This window comes from Mastigoproctus giganteus, chromosome 6, assembly GCF_048544385.1.
Source record: "Mastigoproctus giganteus isolate SK-2022 chromosome 6, ASM4854438v1, whole genome shotgun sequence".
Lineage (NCBI taxonomy): Eukaryota > Metazoa > Arthropoda > Arachnida > Uropygi > Thelyphonidae > Mastigoproctus > Mastigoproctus giganteus.
The window spans coordinates 202,905,640-202,933,463 of NC_143580.1; the positions used below are offsets into that span (position 1 = coordinate 202,905,640).

Here is a 27,824-nt window from a genome sequence, read left to right on the forward strand (position 1 = left end):
AAAAAAATAAATAAATAAAAATGTCATATCTCATAAAAATTTGGCTTGGCTTGGAGAGTGTGGTGCATGCAGTTATTGGTTAATATAATACCAAATATCACTCAACCATTTGCCAGTAAAGTATCTTATAATGCACACATTAAAAACCTGGAAAATCATCTCATTGGCAAACATTCTGCTCCTTACTCATTGTATGCTAGTTTTGATCTTTGTTCGTAGTATGCTGCAGAAGCAGCTATTTAATATGGCACACACAGTTGTCAATAATTTATGTTAATAATTTTTATTCATTCTATTATGTGTGCAGGAAATTGACTGTATTTTGATTGATTAAGAAGGCTAAAGAAGAATTGAATTTTGGTTAGGATCAGATCACATGCTTTTATGAAAGAATGCTATGTAAATATTAGGTGCTCTTCAAAACTACTGGCTATGATAATTACTTGTGGTGAATTGAACGTGATGGTAGTTCTTCTTGCAATGTAGCTAGGTTACATTAAATACTGTTGCCTTCTGTGCAAGTGGGACAGCCGAGCAAGACAGAAATTATGCTGCTTGAGCATAGCCATTTGGAGAGAGCTCACTTCCAGAGAAGAAAAATATTACTTATATAAGGTAATATATACCTCAATTACATCATTAGAAAGGCGCATAATGTCATATCTTTATGTGTTGATGGCATGTTTAAATATTTCACTCTAACAGAGTGTAAGATACTCTTTGACGTCTAAACTAGAGGGGAATGCTGTCTCCATTAATAACTGAATATAAACATCAATTAAGTTTTTAAAATTGTTTATATGAACTGAAAATAAATGACGATACAGTAATTGTGCCAGCACAGTGGGAAAAAAAAAAAAAAACATTCCATGATTGGAAACATTGACAGTTGTCATGACATCAGACTGCAGGGGATTAATAGATATCTGACATGGAAAAGGGAAGGCAGAATTGAAATATGCTTGCTAACTATTGTTTAATGCTAACAGAGAAGCTCTAGATGTCAATTATAAAAGTAAAAAAATTAACAGAAATATTCCAACATTATATTAATTTGTTGAATTAAAATATAAATGAATCCATATACATCATTGAAAGAAGTTTAAAGCTGTAATAGCAGGAAAGGTAACACTGGCTATTTTCTGGAACTGCTATAGCATTCTTCCTCCTCTGCATTTTCAAAAGCCTGGAGATACTGCATGGTATATCACACTTCTGAAAGATCTTAAAGACTCAATTTTCAGAAAATGGCCGTGGCTATAGAAACTTGCAGCATTACTGTAAGTTTCTATAGTTTCCTGAAAAGTAAAGCTGGATACAGTGCACCTACTCCAAAAGGCCATCAATGATTTGAGCTAGGATTGTTGATTCTTCTCCTTACAGCCCTGACAGTTTCCTTGCCCCTGATGGTGGGGCAAGGAAACTGTCAGGGCTGTAAGGAGAAGAATCAACTTTAAATGGCATTAAAAATTTAAAACTAGTAAATCTAGAAGCTTTTGCTCTAAGCAAAAGTTACTGGACATTTGAAAGTTATAAAATATCTATACAAGCACGTTGATCTGATATTGAGAAGCAAGTGCATCTGAGACAATTTGCATTAGCATTAGCATTAGTAGAGGCATATGATGCAAGAAAGCAAGCTTATTCAGCATCAGCCAAAAAAAAAAAAAAAAAAAAAAAAAAAAAAACAACCACTACTCCCATTTCACCCCTCCGTTCGTTCGAAATACCTGTCCAGCTGAGCCTTAAATTTGTTTAGGCTATCAACTTCAACAACAAGCGATGGGAGTCTATTCCATAAACCAACTGCCCGCTGGCTAAAGGCAAATTTCCGCACATCTATCCGACATCCGTCCTTCCTCAATTTGAATTTATGCCCTCTCAGGTGATTATTCTGAGCAAGAGGAAGAATCCCATCGGCATTGAGCATGCTCAAGCCATTCAAAGCCTTATACACCTCTATCAGATCACCTCGCCGATGCCTAGTCTCCAGGCTCTGTAATTTGCAAAACTTAAGCCTTTCTTCGTAAGAGCAACACTTTGTTCCATTCACTAATCTTGTTGCCCTTCTCTGTACTCGTTCCAGCAGCTCTACATCCTTCTTGAAATGAGGCCTCCAGACCTGTATACAGTACTCAAGGTGTGGCCTGACCAATGCCTTATACAAGGGAATAATCACATCCCTGTCCCTGCTAGAAACATTCCTGTATATCATTGACAAGACACCATGAGCTACTCTTGCAGCTCGTCTGCACTGCTCAGAGAACTTCATATCTGCCTGCACAATTACCCCCAGGTCCTTTTCATTCTCCACCACTGTCAGTGTAGTACCACAGAGTTGATACGTTGATCTGGGGTTACTGTTTCCCATATGTAGTACTTTACATTTGTCAATGTTAAACTTCATTTGCCACCTCTCAGCCCATCTGCTCAACCTTTCCAGATCCTGTTGCAGCAGCATAGTATCAGTAGTGTCCTTAACAACCCTGCCAACCTTGGTATCGTCTGCAAACTTGGACATTAAGCCTGATACACCATCATCAATATCATTTATAAATACAGAAAACAACAATGGACCCAACACTGAACCCTGAGGAACTCCACTAATAACATTAGTCCACGTTGAGCAGTGTCCATTGATTACCACTCTCTGTCTTCTGCCACTCAACCATCCCTTTATCCATAGCAGCAATTTGCCTCCAATGCCACACTTCTCCAATTTGTGCAGCAGTCTTCCATGCGCAACAGTATCAAAAGCCTTTCTAAGATCCAAATATATAATATCAAAGTTATTCCCTGCATCCAGTTCTTTTGTGACTACATCATAGTATCCAATCAAATTGGTCAGACAAGACCTGCCCTTAACAAAACCATGCTGTGTCTGAGCTATAACTGAATTCTTGTCCAGATGATCCTGCAGTGCTTCTTTAACCAGTGGCTCCATTAATTTTCCTGGAACCGAAGTTAAACTAACAGGTCTATAATTACTTGTGTCAGCCTTGGATCCTCCTTTGTGAATTGGGATTACATTTGCACATCTCCAGTCCATGGGTACCTCCCCTGAGTCCAAAGAAGCTCTCATAATTATGGCTAGGGGTTTGCTTACTTCCTTTGCTGCCTCCTTTAATATAACTGGATAGATCCCATCCACCCCGGGTGCCTTTTTTATGTTTATCCTCAACAATTTCTCCTCCACTTTCCTCTCAGTTATTAGAAAATCATCTAGCTCACTGCCAATGTTTACTTCACCTACGACATTCCCCTTCCTGAATAACTCCTCATGTGTGAATGTAGATGCAAAATACTCGTTTAGATTGTTAGCCACCTGAGCTGGATCCTCAACTGTTGAACCATCAACATCCAGTGGACCAATCTGATTTATCCCTTTCCTTCTTGAGTTTAAATAGGTAAAGAACTCTTTTCTGTTTTTCTTTGCATCCTTTGCCAAGGATTTCTCATAATCTGCCTTTGCCTGCCTAATCTCCTTTGTGACTTGGTTACAGACCAATTTATATCTATCATAGGCTTCCATGTCACCCATTAATTTGTATGTATCCCATGCATTTTTCTTCTCTGCCATATGTCTCATTAGTTCATCTGACAACCATTTAGGCCTGAACCTTGAACAATATTTCTTGGTTGGTATGTAAAGCCTGGTAGCTTCCAAGATTAGTTCCTTGAATGCTTCCCATTTTGAATTTGCTGTTGGTAACATCATCAGTTGGTCCCACTGTATAGAATTTAAATACTGTCTCAGACCATCATAGTCGCCTTTACGAAAGCAAAAACCCTTACCTTTACCTCTGATGGTAGTTACCTCCTTGAGTAAATCCCACTTCAGCACACTGTGATCACTGCCACCCAGTGGTTCTTTTATCTGCAGATTCCTAATGCATGAAGAATCACTACTGATAATCAGATCAAGAGTATTACTCCCTCTAGTTGCCTCCCGAACATGCTGGTGTAGAAAACAATCATCCAATAAATCCACAAAAGCCTTGCTAGTGTGTGAGTGACCAACCCACAAATTCCAGTCAATATCTGGGAAATTAAAATCCCCCATTATAAGTCTTTCTGATTTACTGGCCCATTCTATTTCCCTGTACAGTATCTTATTACACTCATCAGAGTCATTAGGCTTATAGCACACTCCTACTCTCAATTTTGATTTACCTATGCTTATGTCACACCAAACTGACTCGACACTGCCCTGTCCATCAATGTCGACTGGCTTCACTTCCTTGGATTTTATGTGTTTTTTAACTAATAGCATAACCCTTCCTCCCCTCCTGTCCTGTCTCTCCTTTCTATACACATTGTACTCCCCAAATTCCAGTTCTGCATTCCTTATATCTGTGTGACACCACGTCTCTGATATCCCAACAATATCTGCCTTTGACGTTTTGAGCAATACCTCAAATTCATCAAATTTATTTACTAAACTCCTAGCATTGGTGTACACGCAAGTATACATGCACCTGTTTCTATTCTTAGCTACCCTAACACAACCCATGTGTTTACTTGTACCGCAATGACTTCCAGCAGTCTCTGAAATATCCTGCATCTTGTTTTTCAGGCTTCTGCTCATTCCAATAGAAGCAGTGGAAGAATCTCTTTCACCTCTGCCAGTGGCTACTGTTAATCCATTAGTCTTTGTCTCCCCCCAAGCTAGCAGTTTTCCGACCCACCTAACACTGCCTCGATAGCATCAGCAAATATTCTTGCACCCTTTCTATTTAAGTGTATCCCATCCCTGTAGAAGCAATCTCTCCTGTTAACAAGTACATTCCAGGCTGAAAAAAATTCTACCCCTTGAGCCTTGCACAATCTTTCCAGGGCCGAATTGATCGACAAGGCTCTCATCATATACTCCCTCCTATCGTGTCTGGACAGAATTGCAGACACTTTCAAATTCAACCCTACTTCACAGCTTTTTTTCAACAGTGACCTGTACTTGTTAAGTAATTCCGCTGGTCTCCTACTCTTAATATCATTAGTGCCAACGTGTACAACTATATCACCTTTTGTGCCCTTAAAAGATGATATCTGCTCTACAACGTCATCAACCTTTGCCCCTGGCAGACATACCCTGGTCCTGTTCCACCTATCCTTTTTACAAAGCATGTTCCCCTTTTCCCTGACAATAGAGTCACCAACAACTACTAGTTCCTGTGGGACCAGCGCATTCTGCCTTGGGGGCTGCCTCTGTGTTGCAAGATGACCAAGTGCAAGCTCTGGCGTTGATGTGGGCAGCTGAGAGCTTGATGGGCCCCTCAATTTATTTCCTTCGAGGGCATTCACCCTGTCCTTCAAGGTCTCATATAGGCCCATAACAACGCCGAGTTGTCGCCTAATTTCCTTGCACTCCTTGCATCGTGCACACACAAAGACATCCCCCATGGCAGTATCATGTCCCGTACCCGATTGCTCCGCAAACATCAAGCAAACAGTGCATCTTAAAAGGCTGTGATTCAGAGGGCAACTGCCCCCCTTAGTTCTCCTCTGAGTCACAGCACTCCCATTAGCTTGAGCCTTTTGCTTTGCTGCTCTGGTCAGAGTCATGATTTCGATTTAAATGTCAATAAAATTACAATTTCAGAACAAAATTAAAACCTTAAACTTGTATCTTAACACAGTTATAACGCTATATTTATTTTTCAGTATCGAGTGTTATCTACGAGTTCCCTTTATATAACTTCCGTATCAAGTATGTATTAATTATTTGTTACGTTTGTACTCTAAGTCGTTGTATATATATATAGTTAAAAGTACAATTTAATTGACAATGAAGTTTAACAAGATTAATAGATCTACTGATTAATTGACAATATTATATTATGCACTATACTATACAAAGCTAATGCTATCGAATTCCGGATATGCTGTATCGCGTTTCAGTAACGAGTGTTATCTACGAAATTCCTTTATATAACTTCTGTATCAAGTTATGTATTAATTATTTATTCTTACTAATTATTTATGTTCCGTAACCTAAGTGGTTATATGTATAGTTAAAAGTACAATTTAATTGCCAATGAAGTTCGACAAGATTAATAGATTTTACTGATTAATTTTCACGTAACAATGGCGGCTGTTTATGAACGGTAAACACGTGGATTTGATACCCTTTCCGATACTAAGTAATACCTTCAAATCTCTATCTAAGTTACTTTAACTTTAAGTACCGTAAATAGGAATATAAAGCTATCTAAGTTACTTTAACTTTAAGTACCGTAAATAGGAATATAAAGCTACTCTAGAAATAAGTTAATATGTTAATTTAAACTAATAAAGCAGAAAATAAATCAGAAAAAACTTCTCTGTTCCAAGAGCGGCAGAAAGGCACGTCCGCACAGGAAACTCTCTTCCTCAAACTCAAACAAACATTGATTTACTTCACAGTATAAGATCAATACATTTTATAGAAAACTTAGTTTGCTCTCTGCTGTGTAAACAACTGAAGATTTTGCCAACCATTGTAAAGTAATGTTTATAGCTCTTGTAAGCCCGAAGCTTTTGCTTTAATTTTCTTAAGTTTTATTACATTTTAACAATTTTATTACTAATTTCACACATTTTAAAAATTATTTAATTTTTACATATTATTATTTAATTTACATTTTTAATACTTTTTTTAACAATCAGGACTCCACTCCAATGCTTAATGCTAATATAATTCAGCTAATATTGTATTCTCAGTTCACTGATTTAGTGTAAATATGTATGTAAATGGAGGGGAAAAATTCTCCTACTAGACACCAAGGCCAGTAGGCAACTATCAACACTCCTGAATACTAAACCTTTATTTAACTATCCGAATGTGGATTAAATACCTACAAAATCAGGTTAACCTTATGATTATAGAATTAAGATTACAATTAATCATAATCATAATTATGTAAGCAATTGTAATAATTTTTATAACTATTAATCATTTTTATAATTAATTTACCATTTATTATTTATTATTATTAATTATTATTATTTATTATTAATCATTTTTATAATTAAGTTAATTATAAAAAGCTTAAAAGATTGATATTAGAAATGCCTTAATGTGAATTGCATATTCCAGAGGGAGAGACAGTGTCATATAGGTTAGTATAATTTCAGGTTTTTAATCTCAATTTTTTTCAGCTTACATAATTTTAAGCAGCACAAAACATTCTTGCATACAAAATCTGTTATGCCTAATTCAGCAATGATGCCTTTTTAGTAATGAGATTTAATTAGTAGTGATATTTATTTATCACTACTAAACTATGTGTATTTTAGTGCAATTGCACAGCTAAATATAGATTAACAAATTTGCAATAGCGGCAACGATGCTGCTATTGCAAATTTGCTAATCTATATTTAGCTGTGTATAAATGATGCAATTGCACTAAAATACACAGGCGGCTGCCTTACGACAAGAATTCTAGCATTCTTGCCAATTTATTGGTGTAGGTACCTGGTCCTGATCCGAATTCCACGGCCCACAAGTGGAAAAGGTTCCTCTCTCGTTAAGGTAAACCGCTCGGCCTGAGTGGAACCAACGGGCATGAGGTAAACCCGTTTATCTCGCTTGTAACAATACATAAGCTTGCCTAAATTTCATTTCAGTTTTTTAACCAGTGATTTTATTTTAAATTTAATTTTATTATTTTTTAGATTGCACATCATCTTTAAAAATGGCTAGTGCTTCTCCAGCTAAGAGAAAAAGGAAACTGAACGAAGAAGGGCGAGTGTTTCAAGAAAAATGGGAATTACAGTATTTTTGCACAACGGTGAATGGAAAGATACATTGTTTAATTTGCAACAAAAGCATTGCCACGTCAAAAGAGTACAACTTGAAAAGACATTATGAAACGAACCATCACTCTTACGATAAATATGAAGGCCCAATGTGTGTCTCAAGACTCAAGGAATTGAAGGCTAATGTGAGACAGCAACAGACTTGTTTTACGAAAATTGAGAAAGGGAATGTCGCTTCTGTTACTGCAAGCTATGAACTCAGCCGAATGATCGCCACGAGTGGGAAATCTTACAGTGAAGGAGATTTCGTAAAGCAATGCCTTGTAAAAACGGCTCAAATTGTGTGTCCAGAGAAAGCACACTTATTCAAAGATATTTTGTTAACCAGGAACACTGTTGCTGAACGGATTGATGAAATGTCAAGTGATCTGAAACAACAGTTGAAGGCCACATCATCATCAAGATTTGAACATTTTTCTATTGCTATTGATGTGACTGTTGACATCACTGGAATAGCACAGCTTGCGGTTTTCATCAGGGCTTGTGACAGTGAATTTAATATTTATGAACTGATCCCCATGCATGACACTACAACAAGCCAGGACATCTTTGAGAAAGTTGAGCAGGTTCTGCATGACTACAGTTTGGATTTGAGTAAACTTGCATGCTTATCTACCGACGGTGTTGCGAATATGGTTGGCAGACATAATGGTGTTGCTGCCATGTTACGAACAAAAATAGAAAACTCACATCCAGATTTATCATTTGCACATTTTCACTGCATTATTCATCAGCAAAATTTGTGTTCAAAGATTTTAAAATTGGATCATGTGCTTAGTTTGGTCACAAAGACAGTGAACTATATCAGAGGCAGTGCTCTCAACCACCGTCAATTCAGCCAGTTGTTGGAAGATATGGATAATCAGTTTACCGATGTTCCATTCTACACAGAAGTCCGCTGGTTGTCATGTCACAAAGTGCTGAAAAGATTTTATTTGTTGAGGCAAGAAATAATTATGTTTTTGGAGATGAAAGGTCAAAACACAGATGAAATAAAAGATGAAAGTTGGCTCCAGGATCTGGCTTTTGCTGTGGACATTACTGCACAATTAACTGATCTTAATTTGAAATTACAAGGTAAAAACAAACTCATCACTCAGTTGTATGATGACATCAAGTGCTTCATTACAAAACTAAGCTTATGGAAGTCACAGTTGTCAAATGAAAATTTAGTTCATTTTCCTGAGTGCAAAGAGCTGAAAAACACTGCCAATACTGAGTCTGTACTTAGCTTTGCTAAGTATGACAGTCACCTGGAATTGTTGTCAAAAGAATTTCAGGAAAGATTTCATGATTTCTCATCTTTTGAACACCACTTTCCATTATTCTCAGCACCATTGATGTTGCCAAGGCAGAAGAAAGACTACAGATGGAACTATTAGAAATGCAGTCGGATTCTACACTCAGAGCAAAGTATCTTGAAGTGGGGATACCTTGTTTCTTTTCATACCTTCCTGAAAAGTTTAAAAACTTCAGAAAATTTGCCACAAGGATTATGGCAATGTTCAGTCCTACCTATGTGTGTGAACAGTTATTTTCCTTCATGAAATCAACAAAAACTTCTCAGAGAACAAGACTGACTGATCAACACCTCCGTAGCCAGATGGGAAGGAGCAGCAGTGCGTAGCACACGCTTCTTGATTAGACCGGGGTTCGAGCCCGTCACCACCAAATACGGAGGATGCGGAAAGGTCAGGGATTGACCACCGCATATCCCGGAGCAATATGGCCTTAGTTGCTAATGCTCCTAAAAACCAAATAACAAATAACAAATCAGCACCTCTCATCTCTGATGAAAGTCTGAACTGCACAGACATTTCAGCCAGATAGCAAAAACTGTCATTAAAACGAGGTGTCAAGCTTCAGGACAATACACTAAAAATAGTCGTAAATAAATGTTCATTTTGAACTGTTGTAATTTTTGTACAATGTATTTGTTGCTGTTGCATACAAGTCTATGTTGCCGTTTAAAATTTCTTTTTTTTTTTCTTTGGTTAAACTACTTCATTACTTTGCATTCATGAATGTGGCTAGCCGCTAAACCATTTGTATGCACATTGTATGTTTCTAAGTTTAAGTAATAAAAATATTCTGTAATAATTTTTATTAAATGACTTCAATTAGTTGTCATGTGCGGTCCTCATGACAACACAAATGTGACCATATGGCCCTTGGGGGACCCTCAGTTTGACATGCCTGCCCTAATGCATTAGAGTCTTATCACTACTAATTAAGTCAACTATTAAAGCACTAAAAAGTCATCTAAAATTTTAGGCTTGACTTGTATGCTGAGTATATAATTCTAAACTTCAATTAAAGGCATGTGTGTAGGTTTAGAAAAACATGAATACCAATTTATTTATAATTTATTACATATATAATTTTACATAAATGTATATTGTTACTTGGCTTTTTAAAATCCAAGAATCTGTTCACATTATAAATCTGTTCAACTTATAAAGATAAGATGAAAAGAGTTCATAGAATTCACTAGGAATTGTGTTTTTGGATTTACTTTTCACATTTTAAAAGTAAACTCTTAAGATTTTTAATTTATGGCAAATGCAATTCTGTACTGAGGCATTGTTTATAGAAAAACCAATATTCCAGTTACATAATTAAAACCTTCCATATACACATATAGTATATAAGGGTGACATCATGTTATCTATACCTTTCATTTTGTGACCCACATAAAGGAGTACTGTAAATGCTTACCACTCTCTTTACAGTTTACTGTGCAGTGTAATAAAATTTTACAATGTAAATTTTTAAAATAAAGAGCAGAAATAATTCAGTTAAAAAGTAGACTGGTTCTGGAGATTTCACTATAATGCACCACCACCATACGAGATGCAAAAGATGACTGCAAAGGAGAGGGGTGACATATGGTCAATATATGATTAAGTGAAACCTTTCAAAGCACAAAGTAGACATTGATTTATTTTACACACATACAGCAGTCAACATATAAGCCAGAATAATACAATATACACAAGAAGATATAAAATCCTGAACTTCAATTTTTAGCATTAGCATTTTTTTTAGCATTAGTAGAGGCATTTGATGCAAGAAAGCAAGCTTATGCAGCATCAGCCAAAAAAAAAAAAAAAAAAACCCACTTCCACTTCACCCCTCTGTTCGTTCAAAATACCTGTCCAGCTGAGCCTTAAACTTATTTAGGCTATCAACCTCCACCACAAGGGATGGCAGTTTGTTCCACCAACCAACCACCCGCTGGCTAAAGGCAAATTTCCGCACGTCTATCCTACATCTGTCTTTCCTCAATTTGAATTTATGCCCTCTCAGGTGATTTTTCTGAGCTAGAGGAAGAATCCCATCAGCATTGAGCATGCTTAAACCATTCAAGGCTTTATACACCTCTATCAGATCACCTCGCTGGTGCCTAGTCTCCAGACACTGTAATTTGCAAAACTTAAGCCTTTCTTCGTAAGAGCACCCCTTTGTTCCATTCACTAATCTTGTTGCCCTTCTCTGTACTCGTTCCAGCAGCTCTACATCCTTCTTGAAATGAGGCCTCCAGACCTGTATACAGTACTCTAGGTGTGGCCTGACCATTGCCTTATACAATGGAATAATCACCTCCTTATCCCTGCTGGAAAAATTCCTGTATATCATTGACAATACTCCATGAGCTACTCTTGCAGCCCGTCTGCACTGCTCAGAGAACTTCATATCTGCCTGCACAATCACCCCAAAGTCCCTTTCATTCTCTACCACTGTCAGTGTAGTACCACAGAGTTGATACGTTGCTCTGGGGTTGCTGTTTCCCATGTGTAGTACTTTACATTTGTCAATGTTAAACTTCATTTGCCACCTCTCAGCCCATCTGCTCAACCTTTCCAGATCCTGTTGCAGCAGCATAGTGTCAGTAGTGTCCTTGACAACCCTGCCAACCTTTGTATCATCTGCAAACTTGGACATTAAGCTTGATATACCATCATCAATATCATTTATAAATACAGAAAACAATAATGGACCCAACACTGAGCCCTGAGGGACTCCACTAATAACATTAGTCCACGATGAGCAGTGTCCATTGATTACCACTCTCTGTCTTCTCCCCCTCAACCACCCCTTTATCCATAGCAGCAATTTGCCTCCAATGTCACACTGCTCAAATTTGTGTAGCAGTCTTCCATGTGCAACAGTATCAAAAGCCTTTCTAAGATCCAAGTATATAATATCAAAGTTATTCCCTGCATCCAGTTCTTTTGTGACTGCATCATAGTATCCAATCAAGTTGGTCAGGCAAGACTTCCCCTTAACAAAACCATGCTGTGTCTGAGCTATAACTGAAGTCTTGTCTAAATGATCCTGCAGTGCTTCTTTAACCAGTGCCTCCATTAATTTTCCTGGAACAGAAGTTAAGCTCACAGGTCTATAATTACTTGTGTCAGCCTTTGATCTTCCTTTGTGAATTGGGGTCACATTTGCACATTTCCAGTCTATGGGTACCTCCCCTGAGTCCAAGGAAGCTCTCATAATTATGGCTAAGGGTTTGCTTACTTCCTTTGCTGCCTCCTTTAATATAACTGGATAGATCCCATCCACCCCGGGTGCCTTTCTTGTGTTTATCTTCAACAGTTTCTCCTCCACTTTACTCCCAGTTATTTCAAGATTCTGTAGCTTACTGCTAGAGTTGAATACACCTCTGGCATTCCCCTTGCTGAATAACTCCTCATGTGTGAATGTCGATGCAAAATATTCATTTAGTTTGTTAGCTACCTGAGCAGGATCATCAACAGTTGACCCATCAATATCAAGTGGACCAATCTGATTCATCCCCTTCCTGCTAGAGTTTACATAAGTAAAGAACTCTTTGCTGTTTTTCTTTGCATCCCTTGCCAAGGATTTCTCGTAATCTGCCTTCGCCTGCCTAACCTCCTTTGTAACTTGGTTGCATATCAACTTGTATCTATCATAGGCTTCTGTGTCATGTGTTAATTTGTAAGTATCCCCATGCATTTTTCTTCTCTGCCATATGCCTCATTAGTTCATCTGACATCCATTTTGGCCTAAACCTTGAATTAAAGGCACACATGTAGGTTTAGATAAACATGAATTAGTACCAATATATTTATAGTTCCTAGCAACTTTCCAGTTTCTTCTGTTTTGTGCAGTGGCTATCCATTTACTACCCATGAACTCCTGAATTTCATCTGTCCATCTCCAGGACAGATCTGTCTTCTAGGTTTTCTTTTAGCTCCTCTTGGGTACCATTCTGTTATTTTCTTAGTCCACCTGTCATCATGTCTTTGAGCTATGTGTCCTGCCCAAGTCCATTTCAGTTCTTTAATTTTGATAAGCATGTCCTTTATTTGTGTTTACTGCCTAATCCATATGTTTCTCTTCTTATCTAACAGTCTTATTCCTAATATAATTCGTTCCATTCTTCACCAAGTAGTTTTCAGCTTCTCTTCCATTCTTTTGGTGAGTGCCAAAGTTTTACTTCCATAAGTCATGGTGGGGAGTATACATTGGTTCATTATTTTACGTTTCAGACAAATTGGGATATTGCTCCTCAGTATGACTATATTTCCTGAATGCTATCCATCCGAAATTTTTCCTTCTCTTGACTTCCAGCCATTTATCATTATTACAGCTAATGACTTGTCCCAGATAAGTTTATGAATCCACCTTTTCAATTACTGCTCCTTCAATGATTATATCTCTTTCTGTGGCATACTTGTTCATCATTACTTTTGTTTTAGCCATATTCATCTTTAGTCTGAGATCCTTACTAACTCTGCATAACTGATTAAGATTTTCCTCCAATTCTTTGGGATCGTGGCTTATGATCACAATTGTCATTTGCAAATCATAAATGGTTTAGATACTCTCCATTCACATCGACTTCTTTCTGCGACCAGTCTAATCTTCTGAACGCTTTCTCAAGGGCAGCTGTAAACAACTTCGGAGATAATGCATCTCCTTGTCAAACTCCTTTCTCAATTTTAAATTTGCTACTATCTTTGTCTAGTCTAATAAAGGAGGTAGCAGTCTCATATATTTTCTTCAATATCAAAATGTATGGGGTATCTATCTATGCCTTGTCTTTCCAGTGCCTGAAACATTGCCTTATGCTGTATGCAGTCAAATGCGTTTTCATAATGCACAATGGTGTAATGGTGTTTTATATTCATTTGCTGCTATATTATGTGAAGGTGATCCATAGTTGAGAATCCTGTCCTAAAGCCAGCTTGCTCTTTTGGTTGATTCTCATCAAGTATTCTTTCTAATCTGTTAGTAATGACCTCTGTGAACAACTTGTAGATGTGTGGACTACAAGCTAATTGGTCTATAATTTCCAAATTCTGATTTATCTCCTTTCTTGTACAGCAAAATTATGATTGCATTATTCCACTCCTTAGGTGTCACTTCTTTCCTAATGTATTTTGTGAAGAGTCTTGCCAGTTTCTGTCATGTCTCTTCCTCCCAATTTTAACAGCTCTACAGTAATTTCATCTTCACCTGTGGCTTTCTGATTCTTCATTTTCTTCAGTGATGTTCTACCTCATCAGGAAGGATATTGGGTATGTCGTATGTGTTGCTAATTTGTGATCCATCTTCCCCACTGCTGGCATTATTCCCTCGCTCCTTATATAATTCTTTATAGTAGTCTTCTGCTATTTGAATTATGCCTTCTCTGCTATTTATAAGTACACATCGCTATTCTTCAGTTTCAGTATCATTTGTCTTTCTGTATTACTGCTCGTGGCTGCTGATTTAAGTCCTTTGTCCTTAATGCTTGTTCTATTTTTCTTGTGTTAAATCTTCTTATATCCCCTCTCAGTCTCTTTCTAATGAAAGAGAGTGTTTCTTTCTAATGGCTTTGCATAACTCTGTATAGTCAATTTTGTCCTTAAAGAAGAACAAAGGCCCATTTGCATTTATTCAATTTTGTCCTTGTCAGTGTTTATATTGTTCTTCATTTGTCATCTTCAATTCATCATGACAAGTGTTTCTTGACAAATTTTTCTTTTTTGGATTTTTTTTTACCTATAAGTTTCTCGGGCTTTATCACTTTCAGAAAGTTTATACTGCTTTTTCACTTCTTCTGTTATCTCAAAGACTTCGTATTATTTACTCAAGTCAGTTTTTTCCTTTCTTTTCTTACATCTATATCAAGTGTGCATCTTACCATTCTGTGATCACTTCCAATATTTACCTTGTTCAGGATGGTAACATCATTCACAATATATCTTCTGTTAGTGAGGATGAAGTCTATTTCATTAGTTGTTAATCCATTTGGACTCTTCCGTGTCCACTTTCTGTTCACCCTTTTCTCAAAAAAAGTGTTCATTACTGACACTCCTTGAGGTTCTGCAAATTCCACAAGTCTTTCACCTCTTTCATCAATTCCAAAATTTCCTATAGTTTCCCTTTCTGCACTGTTTTGTCTCTTTCCAAAGTTGCTGGAGAAGCCTTCATCCTACAATGGATTGAAAATGACTGATGATTTATAATTTATTATATATATAATTTTACACAAGCATATATTGTTTTTTGGCTTTTTAAAACCAAAGAATCACATGCAGAAAAGTACTAGAGTGCCTTATTTGGTTGTATTTATAATGTAATTTAATTTCTTGATGCTCTAAGATTAGATGGTAATGTTTTGTTTTTCTTTTAATAACAGGCATTAGAAAGTCTTTTGATTTTAATGGATCATAATATTTTAATCCAAGGAAATGAAAAGGAAGATAATATTTGGGACTTAATCATTACAGTTAAAGCCAATGTAGAAAGCAAGAAGAAACAAATCCTCGTATGTATAAAAATTTTATCAGTTTTTGAAATGCATCATTATAGTCAAAACAACTTTGTATTAAATAAAATTTAAGCTAAAGAAAATTATAAGAGGTTAATATAAAATAAAAAGTTCCCAAAGAATGTGCATAATTTGTTTGACAATTTGCTGTACAGAACAGATTTTTTTAAACTTGGTATTAATGATAATTATATTTGCATGATTGTTTTGCTTAATATTTTAGTTTTAGATATACTATTGCTCTTGATGGTAGTAAGGTTTAGAAAATTAATGATGTATCCTTTTCTGTTTTCATTGTGCATTTAAGCCTGTGATGAAAAGAGTTAAGCTTATTGAATAATAAACTGTCATGTAGTTCTCCAATTATTAGCACTCCACTGGTCTCAGTTGACCACTTTGCATATAAAGCAAGCTAAAAAAAAAAATATATATATATATATATATATATATAAAAAATGTTCTTGTTTATATAATCAGGCATGACCACCAGGTCAGTGGAGTTTACAATAAATCATACAGTAAACCAATGTTTCTCAACCTGTGTGCCGGTGAGTATGCTTCAGGTGTGCCGCGGAAAATGCAAATAAAAAAAATTAATATATCCAAGTTTTATAATAAAAATTAATTCAAATAAAAAAAAAATTGTTTATTTACACTGAACCAATCCCAGACCCTTCAAGCAGTCTATGTGACATCACATTTTCATTCCTAGTACTAGATCTGTTCACCTTTATTCGGCCATTCTTATCACTTGAGGGTCTCTCCCAGGCACCCTGCAGTTGTATGAGTGCAACTTGTAAGCAGCTTAGTACGAAATTTCCTTTATGTTTTAAAAGTACTTTTTGTGCTTTTATATCTCTAAAACATCATATTCAGTTAATTCGTATAGAACAGGTATTTAAATTAACTGCAATAGTACATTCTAGAAGTAACTTTAATTCTTTTTAGAAATTATTAGTGATGGATAAATTTTTAGTGAAAGGAAATCAGAAGAGGCAACTTGATAACAGCGAGCTTGTAAAAAATGACAGAAACAAAAACAAGCAACCATCAACATGAAAAAAGAAGAAAACATATTATTGTAAATATGATGATGATTATTTGGGGATGGGATTTTCATATGCTGGTACCCAACATTATCCTCAACCTTTGTGTGACATGTGATTTAAAATTGTTGAATGAATCAATGGTGCTGAGTAAATTGCAGCGTCATTTTTCTTTTCTACGAAACACGAGAATTTATTGTCCAAAACTGTGGAGTATTTTAAAAGACTGCTGGTCTCTACTAGAAAACAAGGTACAGAATTTTATAATGTGGCTAAAATATCCGATCAAGTGCAAGAAGCCAGCTATTTAGTAGCTGAACTGGTGGCAAAAAAAAAAAAAAAAAAAAGAAATCTGCAGAAAGTTTGATTTAACCAGCATGTCGGGTAATCGTGAAAAGTATTTTGGGAGAGGAAGCCAAAAAAAAAAAAATAATAATAATGATAGTACCACTTTCAAACAGCACAATTAGCAGGTGTATAAAAGATGTCCGATGATATTGAAGAACAAGTTGTTCAACATATTAATAATTTTGGGCGACTGTTTGCATTGCAAGTAGATAATTCTACAGATATTAACAGGAAAGCCCAATTAATAGCATTTGTCTTGTTTATCGAAAATGACACATTATTATTATTTTTTTGTTGTGACAAACTTAATGAAAGAACAACCGGCCAAGATATTTTAAAAGTAATGAATAATTATTTATAAAAGTGTGGTATATTTTGGAATTCGCGTGTTGACATTTGTACCTACAGTGCTCCCGCAATGACAGGAGCACTAAAAGGATTTGTAAACTTAGTAAAACAACACAATTCAAATATTATTACACCACACTATTTTATACACAGCGAAGATCTAGTAGCAGAGACAGTCGTACCCGATTTAAAACTTGTACTTGATCAAGCGGCTAAAATGGTCAATTATATCAAAAGTAGACCACAAAAAATACATATTTTCGGAAAATTATGTGAGAAACTGGAGTCAGCATCAATTTTCTTTAATGATGCATACTGAGATTACTTTCCATCCCTTGATACCAAAAAATATGTGTGGGTAAGAGACCCATTTGCAACAAGAAACCGATGTTAGAATTTAATCTGCAAGAGGAATTGCTTGAGATCTGTAGTGACCAATCGCTGGAAATTCACTTTAATAGTGCTAATATTAGCAAAATTCAAAATGAATATCCATGAATTTCGGAAAAGGTAATTAGAATTTTATTTCTACTGCGAAACAGGGTTTTCAGCTTTAAAAGAGAGAGAGAGAGAGACTAAAGTTGATAGAAGAGCTGAGAGTAACCCTATCCACAACAAATTCTCATATTAAAAAACTGTGTGCTTCCATCAAACCCAACCGTCTGACTGATTAAAATGTTATAATTGTATATGTGATTTAAAAATGTTAATTTTTTACATATTTTCTTTTAAATTTCATGCAATTCATGTATGTTTAGAAAAGAACATTGAAAGCATTTAAAATAAATAATAAGTGTATTATTAAATATACCCAACAGAAATAGCTTACAGTTTGTGAATATGTGTGTATATATATATATATATATGAATATAATAGTGATTGTAGTGTGCTGCAAAATTTTAGTGTCTTTAAATGTGTACCACAACAACGAAAGGTTGAGAAACACTGCAGTAGACTGTCGAAATAACAGCACCCCAAATAACGGAACATTCGAACTAATGGCAGATTGAGATCAGATGTTTACATACAGCACAGATATCTTGCAGTGCTGAAAAAATAAAACGGCAAGTCACATGATTACTGTATTTGTTTACGTTTGCTATTCTGAAAGTGAATTCTGTAAAACAGCGGTATAATCTGTGATTATACCACTGTTTTACATTTATTTTAAATTAAAAACCCCTCACTATGGCTACTGAAGTTAATAAACCTCATACAGAGAAGAAAAGAACAACAACATTAAAGCTTAGTGACAAACTTGATATAATTCAAACTATTACATTAGTGTCACCCGCAAAGTTAATTCATATACCCATGTGTATTGTGCTGTAAATTACTTGTGTTCCCTGCCTGTTTTGCTGGACAAAAAAACACCAGTTTCTGGGGGAAAAATCTTGCTATCTATGCCTGAGGCCAACTAACTCTACAGTCCCAAACGTTTAAGTAGTAAAAATGTTCACACGCTAAAAGAGAGAGAATTAAAACCTGGAATAATTTCCGAAGATGTCCCACTACAGAGAACCTAGTATTATTCAAAAAGGCACGAGCGCGAGCCAGGTATGTTAGAAGAGCCAGTAGCAAAGCATCCTGGATAAAATTTGCATCCACTTTAACAAGTCCCACATCATCTCAAACTGTCTGGAATAAAATCAGAAAAATGAATGGCAGATACCAGATTAATCCACCCCCAATCCTAAACTGGAATGGACAAATCACCGCACAGCCTTCAGAAATAGCCAATGCACTGGGTGAAACCTTTGCCAAAACATCAGCAACCACATCATATACTCCTAATTTCCAAACATACAAGGCAAGAATAGAAAAACACAAACTGAATTTTTCCACAAGAAATGACGAACAGTACAACCTTCCGTTAACTTTCCATGAATTAAAAACAGCTCTGTCGCAGACAAAGCAAAGCGCTGTAGGACCAGACCAAATTCACTACATGATGATAAAGGAACTTGACCACCAATCCCAAATGGCATTACTTGAACTGTTCAACAAAATCTTTCTAGAAAACCAGTTTCCACATAGTTGGCATCATGCAATAATTCTGGCCTTCCCAAAACCGGGAAAGGATCTTTCCAATCCACGCAACTACTTAATGTGGTATTTGAACAGTAATAATCTTCTCGACCCGGCACAGCATGGTTTCAGGAAAAATCGCTCAACACTAGACCTACTTATAAAACTAGAAAACAGTATACGGAATGCCTTCATCCGCAAGGAACATCACGTCATGATCTGCTTTGATATAGAAAAAGCTTACGATACGGCATGGCGTTATGGAATCCTACAAAACCTACACCTCCTTGGTTTACGTGGACATCTTCCTAAATATATCCAAAATTTCTTGCAACACAGGACATTCCAAGTTAGGCTGCAGACAATCCTTTCAAAGGTTTTCATCCAAGAAGAAGGAGTGCCTCAGGGGTCTGTGCTTAGCACTACCCTGTTCGCTATTAAAATAAATACAATAACCGAGCACATTCCAAGAATCGTTGACGCTGCTTTATACGTTGACGATTTCAGCATTTCCCATCACTCTCAGAATATGCGAAGTATAGAACGTCAGCTACAAGGAACAATAAACAAAATAAGCAAATGGGCTCAAACAAATGGCTTCCGGATTTCCACACAAAAAACTGCGTGTATACACTTCTGTAGAAAACGAAACCTACACCCTGATCCCGAATTGAAACTTGACGGACATATTATCCCAGTAATACCAAGCATAAGATTCTTAGGACTTCTTTTGGATAAGAAACTAACATTCCTTGATCACATTAAACAACTCAGGCTTTCTTGCTTAAAGAAATTAAACATTCTCAAAGTTCTTTCCGCAACAACTTGGGGAGCAGATCGATATACACTTCTCAAACTTTATCGATCTATAGTTCGTGCCAAACTAGATTATGGAGCAGCTGTTTATGACTCGGCTAAACCAAGTGCTTTGAGATGGTTAGACCCCATACACCACAGTGCACTCCGTATAGCACTCGGCGCTTTTCGAACTTCACCTATACAAAGCCTTTATGCAGAAGCCCATGAACCTTCATTACAGCTTAGACGACAGAACTTGTTATTGCACTATGCCGTCAAGATAAAATCTATCAGTGATCATCCAAATAGAGTCTTTCTGTTTTCATATAACTGGGAAAACATATACCAAGCCCATCCACGGATGAATCGACCTGCCAACATCCGTCTGAAAGATTTACTGCTAAGCCGAGAGCTTGATTATGACAACGTAGCTACTGCAATTGCACAGACCATTCCACCATGGTGCATAGTTCAACCCATATATGATATGTATTTTCAAACCTGGGGGAAAAACACTCTATCCAGAAAAAACTACCAGCAGTTATATGCAGCATACAAAGAACAATATCCAAATCACACTTTCATATATACAGATGGGTCTAAATCAGAGACTTGTGTAGGAGCTGCAATTCATTTTGAGGATCGTACCTTCATCCAACAACTCCCAAAAGAATGCAGTATTTTTACTGCTGAATTACAAGCCATTTCAATGGCTATAAACCACATCAAACATAAACAGATAGCAAACAGCATTATTTTCACGGACTCGCTTAGCTCTGTTACTGCCTTGCAGAACGCAAATACCAAAGGACATCCAATCCTACAACATATCCAATTTTCAGTATCAAAGGTATTACAAAGAAATCACAATATCAGATTCTGCTGGATCCCAGGCCACACAGGAATAACTGGAAACGAAAGAGCAGACAAAGCAGCAAAAGAAGCTTCCACATCTGATTATGCCTTTCATACAATGCCATATACAGATTACAAATCCTTGATCCACCAAAGCAGTATAAAACAATGGCAAAAACACTGGCTAGATCAGACTAACAACAAACTTCGCCTAATAAAAGAAACACTTCGACCATGGTCTACTAGCTTCCGATCGAATAGGCAGGAAGAAGTGATCCTCGCTCGATTGCGAATCGGGCATACACATATGACACACTGTTACCTACTCAGAGGTGAAGATCCCCCTCAATGCCAAAACTGTCAAGTTCCGCTGACTATACATCACTTCATGGTGAACTGCCCAAAATTTCATAGAGAACGTCAAAGAGCCTTTCAATCAATAATGAATAAACAAAACAATCTCATGCTTAAAACAATTTTAGATGACCGGCCAAATATAACCGAAGTTTTCTCCTTCCTCAAGTTAACTGGATACTTTCAAAACATATAAAATTAATAGTACACCTTTTATAGAGAAACTACACAATATATATAGCAAAGTCTTGGTTCTGCCATAAACCACAAGTAAAGTGAAAAAATGCTGATATACAAAACTCTCCTACCTAGGCTAGGCGCATTATAGCCTAAGCTGCTCTTGCGCCAATAGCTTTCGAATAACAACAACAACAACCAACTCAGCCATGGAGTGAAAAACCCCATAAAAGTACCTCGCTTCATCTACGTGATTAGAACCTGGGCCTTTTCCACCCGGTGTGGGGAGGATGGCGATGATATCACTATGCTACAGCCATGCAGAAAAAAGAACAGGGTGTAAGTAGGAGTGTATTGATGGCAGAATATAACATTGGATCGTCAACATGTTTGTTTTTTATGTGCAGTTAATAAAATTGCATTCTTAATCTTTCTATTCTTATTTAGCCTCATTATTTCTGAATTAAATATATTAAAAATAAAACTTTCTCGATAATGGAAAAATCGAAATAACGGCACAATTACTGTACAAACATTAATCGTATTTAGCAGTCACAGGCTTGAACCCCGGTCCACTCAGAGAGCACATGCTGTTGCACTCTCACTCCTGGCCACATCAGGCATATGTATATATATTATAGCATTATGATGATACTTGCATTTGATAACACAAAAATTGTACATATTACCCAAAAATAATCTACCTGCACATTTTTTCCATGTATAAAGGTAAAGAGGATCAAAGAAAACATAATCATTGAGTGTTAGACCAGAAGCACTGGCGCACAGTTACTTTTTTGATATACAAAACCATCCATTTTAGGAGTTAAAAACAAATTATCACCTTTAGTTTTCAAAATGCTTGACTCACTTCTTTTCTTTTAAGTTATTATATATTTAAACATCGTAAGAACTGAATATGGTGCCCTGTGTTATGACCAGGTATACACAGATGTTTTCTACAGCCTTTGTAGTATGACTTGAGTTTATTACATTTAGAACTTGAGTGGTAGCATTATCATGATTTTTGCTCTAAATGTTTTGTCAGATTTTTGAACACCATTCAGCAGCAGTATCACTGTCTTTCTTGGTGACTTTCTTCTCATTGCCAGTGGCAACAAATTCAGACACTTCTAGTTATCTAATCCGACTGCAGCATTGATCACAGCATTAGAACTATCATCAGTCATACTGAATTCTGAATCAGTTTTTTTTTTTTTTTTTATATCTGCAAATCAATTTTAAAGAGCTGTATAATTTCAAGTTAGCAATGGTCATGGGTTTCACTTCACTCTACAAATCCCACACATCATTTGTTCACCTGAAACCTCTGTCACAGCTGTTCTCTATACATATGTAAAAACTTGATTAATCAGGTTATGGCAATAATTACCTATTAATTTGCCAGTGTTAATATTAAATTCTAAAATGCATGTCAGCGTGGGGTTGAAAATTCACCCCACATTAAAATATAAGTAATTTTGAATATTTCTCGTCAAAAAGGTTTTTCTGGTCAATGCAATGCCCTCTGTAACATTAAACTATTGTAAAAATTATGCCTCCCTTCAATAGTTCTTTTTGCAAAAATGCATAAATAGTGCTCGTTAACTTCATTATAACCATCTGTCTGCATGTAATAACTCAACTCTCAGTAAATGAATTTTCATGAAATTTTATAATTGGTTCTTTTAGAATGATTTTGTCAAGTCTCCCAATCCCAGATCTCATTAAAATCACGCAAACAAAATTTGAAAATCCCCTCTTTCATACATATCTTTAGTTTACAGTAACATACAAAAATATAGAGCACTCAGTATCTTTATGCTTTAGGAAACTGTATTAAAGCATGTTTCCCATTATCAGTAAACTCATGCTGTGATATGATTGAGAGATTCATTGAAAATCAAACTCTTTGATTTAATCTCACACAGTTTGTTTCTAATCATGCATGATAAGGCATTTGGCTAGCGCTAAACTCAAAGCACTCGATAATGAAAAAGACCTGTGGTAATTATACAATTCTGATATGAAGTTCTCTGAACAGTGCACAGATAAAATGGCTATTGGAATTTTGGCAATGATATAGGGGAACTTTTCTAACAAAGATAATGAGGTGGTTAGGCCATATCTAGAATACTGCATACAATACATTGGTCCTTGAAGTTGTCACAGACATTCTCTCAGACATGCCAGACAAGCTGTACTTGCTACCTGGGAGTCTAAAACGCTGATGGAACTGATATTCGGGTGACACTCAAGTCAAGTGGACCCAATTTCGGCAAAGTCCAGACGGTCTGTGACAGCCAAATCCTCTGCTTGCACCTTCATGATGGTGGGACTGTTAGTAATCCTGGGTATAACCTCCATGCACAAGTACATGGTGGGTGACCACCCAGGTGTGAACCAACGTAAGCAGGGGTCGAGGTGTGGCGCCCACACCACATTGGAGGAATGCCGCCCCTCTATGTTACCAGGCAATACTAGGTGGTAGATGACTCTCATCAACCGGTGAAGTACCACCACTTTGCTTATGGGAGGCTTGAAGTGGTGGAACCCATGTTTAGTCTCTAGAGCTAAGTTCCGGTCAACACTTCCGTATCTCTTCCATCATGCAGTATGATTGATGACTTTTGAGGTTATGATGAACATCGTGACGAGATCCAATATTCCTTACATTTCGAGGGTACAGCTCTAAAACGGTGTTCGCAGGCCGGCCGCTAGTTAGTACACCAGACCGAATCTATTGGTAACTCTCTAGGAGGCTTCCGGATCAGCTAGTGTATAATCTTGCTACCTCTACTCTGCCAGATAGTGACTGGAGGGAGTCCGAGTAGTGTGTATGCGGGGAGCATTGCCGAGGCCACGTTATGTAAAGGATCTGGGTATATTCTTGCCACGTGTACGCCATATCTAAAAATTTCATTACTTCATACAGCATGTTCCACCCACTTTTTCTTACTATTGAATACACCATGAATTGTCAAACTAATAGAGCAAGCTTATCTGCGAAAAGATCTAAACCTCCCAAGGACTTCCTAATTCATTTCACAAATATACATGGTCTTAATTCTAATCTCAACGATGTCCATTTCCACTTGCAGTCTGCCAAACCCCATCTACTTTTTCTGACAGAATCTCAGTTATCGGTTGATTCAACTACTGCTCATCTCAGATGCCCAAATTATTCGCTGTATGATTCCTTTCGCCTCAAAGGTGGTACTTGTGCATATGTCCGTTCTGATATTCCCTGTCAGAGACTTGGCAATTTGGAATCTCCTCTCTTTGATCTTCTCTGGCTTAAAATCTCTCTACCTCATTGTGTCAAATTCATCTGTTGTCTCTACCGTTCTCCCAACTCCACTAATCACTTGGAGCTCTTTGACTTCCTCTCTTTGCAACTTGACTTTCTCCAGTCCAACTTTCCTAACAGTGAGGTAATTTTCCTTGGTGATTTTAATGTTCACAACTCCAGCTGGCTTCCGTTTTCTAGTCACACCGACCCAGCAGGTCGAGATGCTGAGGCTTTTGCAATTACTAATGACCTAGCACAGATTGTTCATTTATCTACAAGAATACCGGACAATCCTAATCATACAGCCAATACGCTTGATCTTTTTCTCACAAACAACCCTTCTAAGTACACGGTCGAAGTGAGAGGTCCTTTAGGCACTTCAGATCACAACTTGGTGATTGTCTCTTCTCCAATGGAACCTTTATCTTATGGCTATTCCCAACCTCGTGTTGTTTGGCATTACAAGAATGCAAAATGGGATGACCTGCGAGACTTCTTTTCTTCTTTTCCTTGGTCGGATTACTGTTTCAAAATGTCTGATGTCAATGTTTGCTCAGATCGTGTCAGTGAAATTATTCTTGCAGGAATCGAATCCTTTATCCCACACTCCACTTTAAAATCTCGTCCCTTATCTAAACCTTGTTTTCCAATAAACGTGCTAAAGCTGTTCAAGAGAAGAATGTTGCATAACCTAATTGGCTTGTTTCTAATTCTTCAGTTTCATTTTCTGCCTACACCAAAGCTCGCAACAATTGTAAAGCAGTTATTAATCAGTCCAAACTAGAGTTTGAACAGGCTAAGAGTAGAAAACTTGCTTCTTGCCCTAATAGTAGCCGAGCATTCTGGTCTCTTGCCAAAGCTATTGGCCGCAACTTTTGCCCATCTCTGCTCCCACCTCTGTCCAAACCAGATGGTTCTGTTGTCACTTCAGCCAAGGATAAAGCTGACCTGCTAGCATCCCATTTTTCTTCCAGCTCATGTATTTATGATCTTGGTAAAACACCTCCCACCATGCTTCATTCAATGCCTCCTTTGGTCTTCCGTCAAAAGGATATCAGAAGGATTTTGATGAATCTTGATGCTAAGAAAGCTCCAGGTCCTGATGGTATTTCTCCACTTGTTCTCAAAACCTGTGCTCCTGAACTTACTCCTATTCTTTGCTGCCTCTTTTCCCTTTCTTATTCCAAAGGTGTTTTTCCTTCTGCTTGGAAATTTGCTCATATCCAGCCAGTTCCCAAAAGGGTGACAAATCCCTCCCATCCAATTATCGTCCCATTGCAATTACTTCTACTCTCTCTAAAGTAATGGAGAAATCAATTAACTGCCAACTCTTAAACTACCTAGAAACCTTCCATCTGATCAACGATCGCCAGTATGGATTCCGTCAGTGTCGATCCACTGGTGATATTCTGGCTTATGTTACCCATTTATGGACTAATTCAATGGAAAGGTTCGGTGAAACACAAGTAGTTGCTCTTGACATCTCAAAGGCTTTTGATTGTGTTTGGCATAAAGGTCTTCTAAACAAGCTTCCATCTTATGGTTTGCCAACTGTTTTTAGTAATTGGTTATCCAGTTTTCTCTCTGATCGCTCACTGAGGGTGATGGTAGATGGCTCTCTGTCTTCTAACTTCTCCACTAATGCTGGTGTCCCCCAAGGTTCAGTTCTTTCCCCCACTCTTTTCCTGCTGTGTATTAATGATCTTCTTCCATTGACTGGAAATCCTATCCATAGTTTTGCCGATGATAGCACATTGCATTCAACTTTCCATTTTGAGAAACCTTGTCCTGCTCAATCAGCTTCAACTTCTCGAAAATCTGCTACCAATTCCTTAAATTCCGATCTTCAGGTAATTCTCCAGTGGGGCAAAGACAACTTAGTTGATTTCAACCCTTCTAAAACTCAGTCTTGTCTTATATCTCGCAAAAAGGATTCTTCTGCTCCTATGCTTATCTTTAGTGACACTCCGATTTCTAGGCAAAATGATATATTTCTTTTGGGGATTACCCTGACTTCTAATCTCTCTTGGCACAAGCACATTACAAATATTGCTTCTTCTGTATCTAAAAAACTTGGTTTTCTCTTTTGCTCTTGGCGTTACTTTTCTTCCAAACAGCTGCTCACTCTGTATAAATCGCAAATCCGCCCTGCTATGGAATATTGTTCCCACATCTGGGGTGGTGCCCCCAAAACCTCTCTCAGGCTTCTTGATTCCATTCAGAAGAGGGCAGTTAGGTTAATTAATGATTCATCTCTAACAGAGTCTCTCCACTCGCTCTCTCACAGACGTACTGTTTCTGCTGCAAGCCTCTTCTACAGATACTTCCATGGGCACTGTTCTTCTGAACTGGCTTCTATAATTCCCGCCCTCTCTTTCAAAACAGTCCAAACACGTGCCGCCACCAGCCAACATCCATTTACTGTCCAACTTCAAACCCACAGAACCAACTTTTCATCTTCCTCATTTATTCATTCAACTGCCGTTTTCTGGAACAACCTTCCTTCATACATATTTCCGGAAAATTACAATCTACAGAAGTTCATCCAATGTCAACAAATATCTTCTTTCGTCTTCTCAACCTCCAACCTAAGCATGGTACTAAGTACTATAGGTTCTAATACCTCTCGTGTTTGGGGTTCACATAAAAAAATACAAGTTGGATTCTCATTTTAAGAAAGATACAGATCTGTTTGAAAGGGAGCAGGAAAAAAAAAAGATTAGTTGATTATATTAAAGTTTGGAAATAGCATCTGCTGCTTGGTGATATAACAAAAGTGTTTTAAAACTTAAAAGGGTTGGGGGTCAACTGCTCTTACATGACATCTTTACCTTTTACTGACATGCATAAGGGGGGGGGGGACAAATTTAAATTTAAAAAGGATAGCTGCAGAACAGATGTGTGGAAATTTGCCTTCAGCCAGAGAGTGATTACTAAAACCAATTCCCACCTAGTGTTTATGGAACTGGTAGGTTGGGTAAATTG

At 37.1% G+C, this 27,824-nt stretch overlaps 1 protein-coding gene across 1 annotated transcript in view; it reads left to right on the top strand.

Moving 5' to 3' along the window:
* The window catches only part of LOC150084886 (diablo IAP-binding mitochondrial protein-like), a 53,604-nt gene that overhangs the window by 22,289 nt on the left and 3,491 nt on the right, over positions 1-27,824 (top strand). The window contains exon 4 of the mRNA XM_090376381.1: positions 15,461-15,589. Coding sequence (XP_090232507.1) covers positions 15,461-15,589 — 129 coding nt within the window. The remainder of the gene's footprint in view (positions 1-15,460; positions 15,590-27,824) is intronic.